The 13317-nt window shown below is 36.7% G+C and overlaps 1 protein-coding gene and 1 non-coding gene across 3 annotated transcripts; both read right to left on the bottom strand.

Moving 5' to 3' along the window:
* Positions 1-2864: 2864 nt before the first annotated feature.
* Positions 2865-11060, bottom strand: LOC107872924. Of its 2 annotated transcripts, none has more exons than XM_016719594.2 (7): positions 10619-11060; positions 9198-9286; positions 8988-9063; positions 3928-3977; positions 3486-3833; positions 3269-3307; positions 2865-3143 (listed from the first exon to the last, which is right to left on the bottom strand). In XM_016719594.2, exons 1-7 carry the CDS (start codon positions 10797-10799, stop codon positions 2964-2966), a joined length of 963 nt encoding a protein of 320 aa, XP_016575080.2. In that variant the 5' UTR covers positions 10800-11060; the 3' UTR covers positions 2865-2963. The 2 variants fall into 2 exon arrangements, with proteins under 2 accessions (XP_016575080.2, XP_047269527.1); XM_047413571.1 differs by lacking the exon at positions 10619-11060 and adding an exon at positions 10494-10558.
* Positions 11016-11089, bottom strand: TRNAN-GUU. Its single transcript has one exon. It is a non-coding gene; the product is annotated as a tRNA-Asn (tRNA).
* Positions 11090-13317: the final 2228 nt, after the last annotated feature.

Genomic DNA, 13317 nt, shown 5'->3' with positions numbered 1-13317 from the left:
TTGGTCCTGAAGTACCATATCTTAGTGCAATCGGTGCACTAATATATCTTGCTAACTCTACAAGGCCTGATATAGCCTTTTTTCTGTGAATTTGTTAGTAAGGTATAGTTCTGCTCTTACTAGGAGGCATTGGAATGAAATCAAACACATATTGCGGTATCTAAAAGAGACTACCAATATGAGTTTATTTTATTCTAAAAATTGCAGTCCCGATCTTGTTGGTTATGCTGATGCAGGATATTTATCTTATCCACACAAAGTTCGGTCTCAAACAGTTTATGTGTTCATATGTAGGGTACTGATATATCTTGGAGATCTACAAAACAGTCTAGCGTGGCCACTTCATCAAACCATGCAGAGATAATAGCTATTCATAAAGCAAGTCGGAAATGCGTGTGGTTGAGATCTATGATACATCTCATTCGAAAAAAATGTGGTCTAAAATGCAACAAAGTAACTACGATTTTATATGAAGATAATGCAACATGCATAGCGCAATTAAAGGGTGATTCATAAATGTAAATAGAACGAAACACATTTCGCCAAAACTTTTTTACACACATGAACTCCAAAAGAGTGGTGATATCGACCTATGACAGGTTCGTTCAAGTAATAATTTAGCAGACTTGTTCACCAAAGAATTGTCAACCTCAACATTTGAGAAAATGATATACAAGATTGGAATGCGACATCTCTGAGATGTTAAGTGATGTTTTAATAGGGGAGTAAAACTACATTACCCTCTTTTTACCTTAATCAAGATTTTGTCTCATTGGGTTTTTCTTGAAAAGGTTTTTAATGAGACAGTTGAAAAAAAAATGTATATTACAAGATATGCATTATTAGAGTTTTTTTTTATTTTATATTAGACATTCAAGAGGGAGTGTTAAGAAATAATCAGTAGTATGGTTCTCCACTTTTAACATTGGCTTCATTTTCAAATAATATTGCCTTCATTTTCAAATAAAGACTTTCCATGCATAAACCAACTACTCTCATTGATTGGAATATTGGCAAAATTACGTATAAAGGCATGTCTTTGTTTTCATTTTATATACAGATAAAAAATATAATAAAAGTCTCTACTATCTGATTCTCAATTTCTTTACTCCATTATTTTATTTTATAACACAATTTCAAGACTCCAATACTTACCTTCCAAAGTCTAAAGGGATCGAAAGTCCTGGCTACTGTGGAATTCACTAATAATTTTCCAATTACGTGCAAGCACGATAAAAGATATTGTTCTATCATGGTTAGTTTTAATTTATTAGGTCATAGTCCGTATAACACTCGTATTCCACTGAAATGCAAAGATGGTCATTCCGCTATTGCTGCTCTTGTGCTGGTCTTTAATTTTTGTTATCCATCATAACAAATATTTTTTTTCAGGACATAATTAATATTTTCATATCATAATATCCTATAAATTATGTTCGAACATGACTTCAGCTTCTAAAGAACTTATGCTTCACCATGCATATGCTCGATTATTAAAGAACAAAAATTAATACCAACCATTTGAAAGGCAAATCATACAATTTTACGTGCAAACACACATTCAAACCCCACAAAGATTGGGGTTATAATCTCTCTGAGAAAAGTTTAGTCTTGAAAACGCTTTGTTTGGAGAGAAGCTGTATATGTCAATTATTTTTGGACAATATTTGTGCTGGTTAATTTGTTTATTTATTCGGAAAATATTCATGTGCAAACACGTGTATCAAAATCAATTCCATTTGGATTCTATTTTGGTAAGTTGTATGCATTTACAACAGATAATATAAGGAGTGCTCAACCATAAACTTTGCAAATTAAAGTCCGAGTGGACTTGCTAAGGAAAATCAGCACATGGAGCCCATGTTTCAAACACACACACACATATATACATATCAAACCAATACCTCACAACACAAACTTCCTCAAAGATCTAATTTGTACATCCTTTTCAAGAATCCTCTCTTGAGTTTCTTGTGAAAGATTTTCACAAGAAAGCCATGGCTTCTTTATATGTCATGTTAGTGCTCTCTTTTTCCCTTACATTCCTGTCCCTCTCTGCTGCTCAAGCACCCACAATGCCACCTTCTAGCATTGTAGCCCCCTCGTCCCCCGTGGCTCCGGTTATGTCACCACCAGCACCAGTGGCATTTGATCCAACAATGAGCCCTGGTCCATCAGTTAACTCATCACCAACCCCAGCAGCACCTGATATGCCTGCCTCTCCCCCTGCACCTGTGGGACCGGGGCCAGTGTCATCACCAGCTTCTGAACCTTCTGTTGAATCGACACCTGCTCCATCAAGTGCTTTTGTGCATGGAAGTAGCATGGCCATGGTGGCACTGGTTGGGAGTGTAGCACTCCTCTTCTAAATTGATGGCCCATTTGCCTTTCACCATGTGTTGTAGATTAAAAAAAAAAAAAATACCAGTGTGCATTCTTTATTATTGCATTTTAATACATTTTACATTATTGTTCATTTTTTTTGTATCGTTTTGTCCTTGATTTTGGAGGCTCGTGCGTGTATTTGAGGTTTAAGGAACAGTGAGTATGGCGAAATGAAGGTTTATCAGTTATTAATTGTTACAGCTATGATGTAAAATTTTCACTCAAATTAATAGACACTGTTCATACTTGTCTTTCCAATGCTATTTGACTTTCAGGTAAATGAATTACAGAAACAAGTACATGTTACAGGCATTGAGGAGCTATAAACAAGAATAGCTATCTGTTTCCAGCATCCTACATATATTTTAGTGGCTTTAAGCTAATCCACATGCTACCTAATTGCATGTGGCAAAAGGCATTCATAAAACAATCAAAAATAAGTGGCAAATTTGCGGAGTCAAAGAGAGCAGGTCAGCTTCTTGATTTAACTGCTTGGGTGATGTAGATAAAATATGTAAGATATTCCTTTTCATTCATCATAAAGAAAAAAGTAAGAAGAGAGAGACATTGTATTGAATTTATCGTCTTCTCCTTTGTTTTCTACGGCACTCAAAACAATCAGTACTTGGAAACTTACTTCCACTAGAGTAGCTGGTTTGGAGTTTACTGGGCGAGACTTTCAAGTCTTTCACAAGTATCTCACGAAGCTTTACATTTTCCTGCGTGAGCTCATCAATCACTTGCTGGTGTTTCAACACCTACAATGCAGCAAAAGTATTTCAGTACTTCACATGCCATATAAACATAGAAACATCAACATAAGTCATATTCTGTAGAGAACATCATTAATAAGTAGTGTAAATAGACAAAAGTGAAAGCTTACAATATGAAGAAGGTTGTTCTCTGATCTCAAACGCTCAGACTGCAAATAAAGAAGTACAGGAATTACAACTAATATATTTTGATTATTAGCAACCTCATATTTCCATCAACAATTTTCAATCTCATCCTTAGCACCATATACAACAAATACAAGGACACCTCACAAAATTCCGCTTAACCTATAGTGTTTTAAGAAAAGTGTATTCATCTTCACTTACCAGCTCATTTGCTGTACTGTCTTCGTCTTTCACAAGTGGACTCTGCAGAAAATTGCTAATAACCTTCTCTGTTCGGCTGCTATATGATGCATTTGAAGAGCTGACATTAGATCTTGAAGTTTCATTTTCATGAGAAGAGACAGAATTTGTGCTCCGATCTGTAAGCAAGCCCGGAAAAGAACTATGTGGGACCTTCACTTCAAGTGGATTGGCAATTCCCATTGGGTTCTGATTGGAGGCTTCATTGACTGTTTTCATGCCAGCTTGCAAGGATGCTGGAAGGATGCCTTCACCAACAGATAAACTGGTAGACATTCCAGACTTCATCATTAATTTTGTCATGGCTTGCTGCAGATAAAGAAAAGTTATGTTAAAACTGAAGTGTGGAGGAAGAGGGCAATCTATGTAGTCACAGCTGTGAATTATGGAAAAGAATACATACAATTAAATACAACTGAATCTGTTCCACCACTCCACGCTTCACAGCAAGACCTGACATACATCACCGATATTTTGCTATTTAACAAAGGAAATGCTTAGATGAAATCTGCCTAACACAACTTCATGAAGTAAAGTCTTTGTGGTTCATCTGTTTCTTTTTTCTTTCTTCCTTCCTTGTCTCATTCCCAGAGTTTGTGACTACAATTTAGTACCAAGACAAAAGTTTACATTCCAATAAACTCAATTAGCCTTGACTAAGGTATCTATCACCCAAACAACATTCAGTTTCTGGAAACACCTATGGCAACCTGGTCGCTATGAACCAGTGTTTTCAAAGGTGTTTTCGGGGCGAGTCTCGGAGTGGGGCGTAAGTAAAAAACTTAGGTCCATAGGGCGTAAGTCCTAGAATTTGGGGCGTGATACGGGTCAAAGAGGCATCTTAGCACTCGAGGATATGAAGACGTGAGGAAAGACCCGAGCTTGTGGGGCTGCCTAACCAAGGAACAAGCTTTGAAGTGTAGAGAACAAGTCCCAACACTCCAAAGTTGTCCAAGAAGCCAAGCCCCTTTGTTTGGGTTCATTAGGGGCCTTTAGGTCATTTATGTAACAAGTGTTGCCCTAACCTATAAATAGAACAATTAGGTCATTTTGTCATTTAGACTTTGATGATATGTTTTGAGAGCACCATAGAGGGTCTTGCAAGGTGGAATCCTTGTGTTGGTAGCTTTCTTAGAAACGTTGGTTGCATGGGGATTCCAGTTCCCCTGAGGTCACGTAAGAGATAGGTTTATGTTGTGTGTGGTATTAAAGGTCCAAGAGTGGAATAAGCTCTTGGGTTGTTAATATTACATCTCCATTTGTCTATCTTTCTATCTTTACTTTGTTCTAATCGTTGGTGTTCTTGTTCTAGTAATGTAACCCGTGACTTGTTGTCATTGTTATATCCTTCTTGTTGTTCATCTTGTCTTCATATTGTTGTTGTTAATCTTACTTTGGATTGGCTGTTTCGGTGTTAAAACACACCCTTTATCTCGTCATTGTTGTTGTTATTATTGAATCCAAGTGTGGTCTCTCAGCGGTCCTTGAATCTTCGGATTTGTGGACTGTTTTGAGTGTGTTTTCTTATCTTCTTGATAATTCCGGTATCATTTGGTATCAAAGCCATCTTTGGTTTTGTTCCTACAACATCAATCTTGGGCTCCCTTGGTTGAAAATTAAAAAAAAAAAAAAAAAAAGGTTGAAAATTAAAATTTCCAGAAAATTGCAAAACTGTCCATTTGATGTTCTTGGCCGAAAATTGTGTTATTGTTGTGTATTGGCCAAGAATTTTTGTTTGTTTAGTTGTTTCTAAGTGTTGGCTTTCTTGTTCACTAACACTTTGAGTCTAAAATCTAAACTTGAGCTTGAACTTGTTGGAGTTGTTGTTGTGAACTTGAAGAGTGGCCAATTGTTGTTGTTCATTGTGATCTTAGCCGTGACTTGTTGGCGTTGTTGTTGTTATAGGTGGACGTTTGGATTGTTGAGTTCTTGGTGGTTGATGAAGATGTTCTTGATGTTCTTACAACCTTCATAACTTGATGAATAAAGTGACTACTAGATCTTAAAAAGGTGAAGGGAAAAAGGTGAAAACTTGTTAGTCTTGTAAGACTTGCAATCATCCATCAACTAGTCAATCACTTCTCAACAACTTTCCTTGTTTTAAGGACCTTGTTTTAGGGAATTAGTGCAAAAAGTCAAGTCTTCCATTCTTTTGAATTTGAAGAGGATTTTAAGACTTGTTTCCCTCCAAAACAATTCCCACCAATTCCAAATCACCAATTGTTCCAAGACTTTCAATTTTGGAAAATCAAAAAATTGTTAGGCCGCAACCAATACGTGACTGCCACGTCACTGTTACTGTTCACACAACAAATTTTGGCTCAAATTTGGATTTTCTTAGTTTCTTATTGTTGGTTCCTAGTTTCGTTTGTTGACTCTAATAACTAATCGACAAGCTAGTACTCCTCTACTAGATTGTAAATTAGTTTTTGAATACGCTTCTTCGTGTTAACGTTGTTTGTTTTGTGCTTTTCTCGTTTTTGAGTCGTAGTATCTTTTGGTTCAAGTTCGTACATTACTTATTTGAGTCGTTTCAAACAAGAATTTACTCCGACCTCGAGCCACAATTGGGACCAAGTAACCTCATTGGAGTATAAGCAAGTTATCAACGCTTGTGAGACCAATAGAGTGAAAACGTCAAAGTGTGAAAGTGAGGAATTGTGGACTGTTTTGAGTCGACTCGTAGACTGATTTTTGCTAACATTAACGTGTTATTGTTTTTATTATGTTTTAGTGTTCTTAATAGGTACTATGGCATCGGGAAAGGTGACCATGAATGATTTGATGGTTGCCATAATGGGTATGAAACATGACCTTAGTAGTCGAATGGAGAGAATGGAAAGAATAATGGACCGAGTGGAAGGAAAAATGAAAGGGACGGAAAGCTCTCTTTGCAAGGAGTTGGATAACTTGATAGAGCAACCAAGCCTTCCTAATCAAGTTCCCGTGAGTGGACATGCTCCACATGAGCTACAAGGTAATCAAACTAACTCTTGCACTCTTGTGAATAAGGCTAGTAGCCAACTAAGTGTGAATGATAGTTTGACTTTAGGTGAGCCGAATGTGCCTCTATTTGGTGATGATAATGTACAACTTGAGATTGTGGAAACACTAGTTGATCCATCTAGTGTTGAAGCCATTGTGGCAAGTGATAGTACATTGTTTTATGGAAGTCATGAACCAGTTTGTGTGTGAAAATGGTGATGTTGAACATGTTGGCCGATTGACTAAGGATGACCCTCTTAGTTATTTTTGTTGTAGATCATGTTAGTATAGAGGGTGTCAATGAGTATAGTGGTGGTAGTCTTCGGGAAAGGAAGTATGTCCTCCACCCGTGTCCATGGACACTCTACCCCTTTGATCCCGGCGACCATTTGAAATGTGATGTTGATTCATTTCAAACCATATTCGGGAATGATGTGTGTGCATTGCGTGGGCATGGTTATGTTGATGCTAAGCATGTCTTGTATGTAATTCGGGTTTCCCGTGATTGGTGTGTCATTTTTGAGAACCCGAAGGATCTTTGGTTATATGTGAAATTTGAGCCACCTTGGCATGATGCTATGATTGATTACGCTAATCCTAACCCTCATACCTTGAGGAACTTGTGTTTGCTTGTCCTTCCTATTATTTTGCAAGGTTCGGATTCGAGTACGAATCCTTTCTAAGGAGGGGAGGATGATACGGGTCAAAGAGGCATCTTAGCACTCGAGGATATGAAGACGTGAGGAAAGACCCGAGCTTGTGGGGCTGCCTAACCAAGGAACAAGCTTTGAAGTGTAGAGAACACGTCCCAACACTCCAAAGTTGTCCAAGAAGCCAAGCCCCTTTGTTTGGGTTCATTAAGGGCCTTTAGGTCATTTATGTAACAAGTATTGCCCTAGCCTATAAATAGAAGAACAATTAGGTCATTTTGTCATTTAGACTTTGATGATATGTTTTGAGAGCATCATAGAGGGTCTTGCAAGATGGAATCCTTGTTGGTAGCTTTCTTAGAAACGTTGGTTGTTTGGGGATTCCGGTTCCCTTGAGGTCACGTAAGAGATAGGTTTATGTTGTGTGTGGTATTAAAGGTCCAAGAGTGGAATAAGCTCTTGGGTTGTTAATATTACATCTCCATTTGTCTATCTTTCTATCTTTACTTTGTTCTAATCGTTGGTGTTCTTGTTCTAGTATTGTAACCCGTGACTTGTTATCATTGTTTTATCCTTGTTGTTGTTCATCTTGTCTTCATATTGTTGTTGTTAATCTTACTTTGGATTGGCTGTTTCGGTGTTAAAACACACCCTTTATCTCGTCATTGTTGTTGTTATTGTTGAATCCGAGTGTGGTCTCTAAACGGTCCTTGAATCTTCAGATTTGTGGACTGTTTTGAGTGTGTTTTCTTGTCTTCTTGATAATTCCGATATCAGGGCGTTAAGCCCCGAGCGTAAAAACGTAAGTCCCAGGCATAACTTATGCCAGGACTCAAATCATTTTATATTTTTCACTTACGCTTGTTATTTTCATTTCTAAAAGTTCTAAAAAAGGAGATTCATATTTAAATCAAAGCATTTCTGTCAACTAGATTATCTTGCAATAAATTTTGACAAGTCATGGTAATTTATCACAAAAATAATTTGCATTTTTTTGCTTCTCGTCTGCAATCCTACTTATCTTAGGCATCAGACTACAAACAGGTTTCTTCTTACTTGCTACTGATGCTCAGTCGAATTAGTGATGCCAAATTATCAAATTGGATGAAACCTTTCAATCAATGGTAAAGAATTGTGAATCGATTTTCATGATCTCCGGCGACACTTCTTTTCTTTAAACAACAAATTGTCTTAGGCTCTTATCCATAGGGAATGATGAGCATGTTTGCTAGGCCGTTGTCTTTCTCCTTTCTTCTGCCATCAGCCAGTCACATTTATAAAGATATCGGCAATTCAGACAACCTTCCCTTTCAGTGCCAAAATTTTTCCCTTTGGTTAAATTCAATAACCATCAAAATGCTACATTTTTTCATTCACTTAGTCACAAACTAAACCTCAAATCAGCCTAGAGGTTAGTTCTGCTGCCAATCATAAGCTATAGCACCTCTTGCTTGTCCAACATTATTATTATTTATTTATTTTTGCAAGAAATCTTTCAAGTCTTCAGCTCAATCTCCTCCAAGTAAAGAGGGCAGATAGATTTATTGGGAATATTAAGTAGTTTACCAATTTCCCCACTTCAAGATGAATCATCCTCAATGCAAAGCATAATAGGTAACCTTTAACATTTTGTTCAGTTCATTTTTTCACTTTGTTAGCTCCCTAGGAAGCATTTAGAAGGTTCAAATTTTGTAGGGACAACTCTTTTTCGTTTTTTCTAAAGCTTGTCATTCAGCATCCACTGGATACATTTTATCAATAAAATCTTAATTTACCTTATCAAAAAAAAAAAAAAAAACTTCAATAGAGCAAATATAAATCCACATACCAACTCCAAAACCATGTCCAAAACCTACTCCGCATCCAATGCCTGCTTCAATATTCTTGGCCCCCACCTTCCTCAACTGTATGAAAGACAAAAAGAAATAAGGACCCAGTGAAAGAACAAATCTTAATAAGGTATTACTCCAGAATTATGTGAAATATGGATCCAGTGAAAGAACAATATTACGTGAAGACGGTTAACAAATAGACATACAGAATTATTAACATGTCTTCCAACTCCAGAAAATGCATCCGTTGCGCCTCTAGTGGCAGTCATGACTTGATTTAGCATAGGTATTGCACCTAAAAACAAGGTAAAATAGTGAGGAAGACTCAAAAGAGATTTCAATCTAAAATAAGGGAAAGTCCTTTAATTTAGAGTATCTCATACCATAATCCTATTTGTGCTTATATTAAGATAGAAAATCGAAGTAATAAAATACGACCTGAACCAATTTGCTCAGATTGATGAATTCTAAGTTTAAGATACCAGGTATCCAATAGTCCCAACAGTACAGAAAAGTTGATCAGCATTAATTTACACTTGACACCAATACAATGATGTGACAAAACAAAAGGCAATCTGATAAACCACACAAACTGCACCACTTAGACTCTCAATTGCACATCGTTTATATCTATGCAAACCATCACATAACAGATCAACAACTTGTGTTTTCAACAGTAGTCAGCTAAGAGTATCAACCCTTCTAGATAGAGTATATTAATTGGTTCTTTCCATGAAAAGCATCCGAAGGAGCATTAACACATAGCCTGCAACTTTTTATCCATGACAACCCCGTCATGCTATCCGATCACTAACGGCCAGAGCATAAGTACATATATACACTAACGAATGGATTGCTGAAAATCATCTTTCAGCAAAGAATAACCCAATAAGAACAAACAAAGAAAGAGCATTAAGGAGGATGATTAGCTAGGCTAAATAAAATGTGCATATCAATTTCAGATATTCCTTAACTCACGTTTATTTGATATGATAAAGCAAGGAATTCCTAAACAGAGAACATTAAATGGAGTAATTCTTCATTAAAACTAACCAAATCAACCCAAAATTACATCAAACAGCAGAAAAACAGGCAGGAAAAGTATACCGTCACACACCATGGACAAACTTAAAACCCAAAAATGACTTGCATGGATTATTGTGTTTTAACTTGGGTTTGAAAGTAAGCAAACAATGCAGCATTACACACACACACCAAAAAAAAAAAAAAGTTGCCCACACACTAAAGGTCCCACTAATGCGCGGTGCTTAGGAAAGGCCGCACCTAGCATTTCTGCAAGAGGTTGTTTCCACAACTTGAAAACCGTGACCTCCAAATCACATAAGCAACAACTTTACCAAGTTACTCCAGTGCAGCATTACATCAACAACACAAAAAATTAAGAATTTTAAATACCAACAACATAAAATTTCCATCTTTACACATTCTAAGTCATTAATAAGCATCAAACCAAAACAAATTAAATCCCCAAAAAGAATTACTTGTATTTTTGGGTTCCTTTTCTTTAGGTTTCCAAAAATCTTCAAATTTCATTCTTTTTTCTTCTTGTTTTATTTTTTTTTTCTTTGGTGAATGAGAGCAAATGAGAAGGGTGAAGATGCGTTACCTAGATTTAAAGGGCGACCAACACCAATTCCAATCCCACAACCAATGCCAAAGCCAGTAAATACTTGACCCACTTTCAAAGTAAAGGGATTTTCTATTCTCATTCTTCTTTCTTCTGCAGTAACTATGACGCCACTGCTATTACTATTACTGCTGCTACTTGTACTACTGCCTGTTTCCATTACCACTGTTTAGTAACTTTTTCTACAACAACAAAAAAAAGAGCCTGAGTCTTGGGACAAAACTTAAAAGCGGAGACTCTTTGTTTTGTTCAAATATTGGCAGACTCGTTGAGCAACAAAGCAGAAATAAGCATCTACTTTGCCGTGGTCACCTACATCAGCCCTGATACATAGAATTTGAAAAAGAATTTGAAAAAAAGAAAAAAAAAAAAGTGACGCTAGAAGGAGGGCTTGAACCTCCGACCTTGTGGTTAACAGCCACACGCTCTAACCAACTGAGCTATTCCAGCCTGTGTTACTCCTATGCCTTCCTTAATTCATATAACTTGTTTAATTGCACGTGCCTTGCACGTGATTATTTAAAATTAGTAGATTTTATTTATTGCGAAGTTCTTTAATGAAGTGTAAAATTTCAAATCAATTCTCAAAGATCTTTCACATTTTAATATTATAAAATAAACATAACATATATTTTATTATAAATACATATATTTTATCGTCGGAAGTGTCAAGTGGTTAATGGATCGTTACTTTTGCATTTATCATGTTGTATCTATTTTCCTTGTTGCTAGAAGATAAGAAAGACACATCGATTTGAACCATAGGATGGTCTTTTCTTTGGAAGGCATCAATCTCCAATGAGTGATGTCTTTTTGTATTTTTTTCTGACCTCAGGATGGTCTTTGCTTCCGCTGTGAAACACCCTGAATTTTAGTCCTTGGAAATTTTTAGAGTTTTGAGCTTCTGATCATCATATGACCCACCATACTAGTCGTATGGTGAGGGCATGGGACAGGTGATCCATTTCGTATATTGTCCAGTTGTGGTGGGTGAGTTTCTATTGTGGGTATGAGTTGGTGGTGACGAGTTGTATGTTGAAAGTACGAGTGGTATAGTCCAATTCGTATGTTACCCAGTTTCCAACCCCCTTTGATTCTGTCTTGGATACGGTTTGAGGGTCCTAGTCGTATGGTATGGATATGACTTCGGCAATGGGAGTCGTATGATAGACAGTTTGTGATGTCTAACCTTCTGATTAAGGTACGGTGGAGGGTACCACTCGTATGATATGGGTACGAGTGAAGGGTCCAAACCGTACCCTCCTGCGATGATTTTTACAATTTAAGTTGGGGGTATTCTAGACATTTTCCCTCTTAACTTCTTTTGACCCCACAACTTAAAACACTATTGGAACTTCATTTACCCTATTATTCTTAATCAAACGCACTCTCAAATCTCTCTCAAACTCTTGGGTCAACAAAGGTTGTGATTTTCTTCAAAGTGGTCAATTAAGGCTCTCAAGGATGGTTTCTCTCTGTCTTCCTTATTGTCTAGGGCATGTTACTCCTCCCTCATTGTTATTTCAACTAAATACATGTTTTAACAAATGGTTTTTATGATATTATGGTGGGTTTATATTGGTTTTAAAATATATGTTGGGGGTTTTGGTTACTAATGGTTGGGGTAATGTTTTCCCATGTTTTATTTATGTTTTTTCCATGTTATAATATTGGTTTGAACATGTGGTTGAATGAGAATGATCACTTGGTTCATGGTTTTGGTTTTGGAAACTATATGTCCTCAACATATTTGATAAAATGCCTATGAGAATGATTTTGTCACGTAATTTGATTTTTATTGAAAACTTTGCATTGCATAATATGGTAATGGAACCTAAATTGGTTTAATTTAATCAAATGATTTGAAAAGTCCTTGGTGGCCGTGGTTTTGATTGATTGGAAATCCTATGGGGTACATGGAAATATCCTAAGTGTTGGCTAATGACATTGTTGGCAAGCTATAGTTAGTATGATGATACCACTTTATAATGCCTTGGTAATTAACTCTTGGAATTAGTAGTTTGGTTAGGTGCTAAAAGGTTTTAATTGGGAAATAATGGCGGAATGTGATAGCTGATCGTGAAGGTGTGAGTCTGATGGATGGATACTGTAAACTCATGTTTGCTAACATAAGGGTTGGTCATGGTGACCATATACTTGTAGGGTACACGGGAATCCCCTAAGTTATACTTATATATATGTATCATAAAGGGCGAAGGGTACACGGGAATCTCCGGCTCCTATAATATCTCCAGTTTATGCGGCTACACGCACTGGGGTTCAGGGGGTAGCACTGGACTCATATAGCCCATGGGTGGTTTTAGGACGGTCAAGCTACACAGTCAGGTTAAGATTTTAAATGTATTCTAAACCCGATTCCCTTTCCCGGCATAGAATATATATATATATATATATATATATATATATATATATATATATATATAGATATATGAATGTGATTGTACTTGGTTACTTACTTGGTTTTAAATGTTGGCATTATTTTATCCTTATTCCTGAGTATATGCTAGTGTTCACCCGCTAACCCGTCTTCAGGCGTTGTATCCCTACACGATGCAGGAATTGACCATACTCTTACTCCTACTCAGTGACTTGGATTCGGGGACAGCTTTGTGTCGAATTGAAGTGGTGAACTTTCATACTCCGAAAGACTCCATATT

This window comes from Capsicum annuum, chromosome 6 (assembly GCF_002878395.1).
Source record: "Capsicum annuum cultivar UCD-10X-F1 chromosome 6, UCD10Xv1.1, whole genome shotgun sequence".
In the NCBI taxonomy this organism is placed as follows: domain Eukaryota; kingdom Viridiplantae; phylum Streptophyta; class Magnoliopsida; order Solanales; family Solanaceae; genus Capsicum; species Capsicum annuum.
The sequence above is the reverse complement of the archived record's forward strand: the minus strand, read 5'-3'. Positions and strand labels throughout refer to the sequence as shown.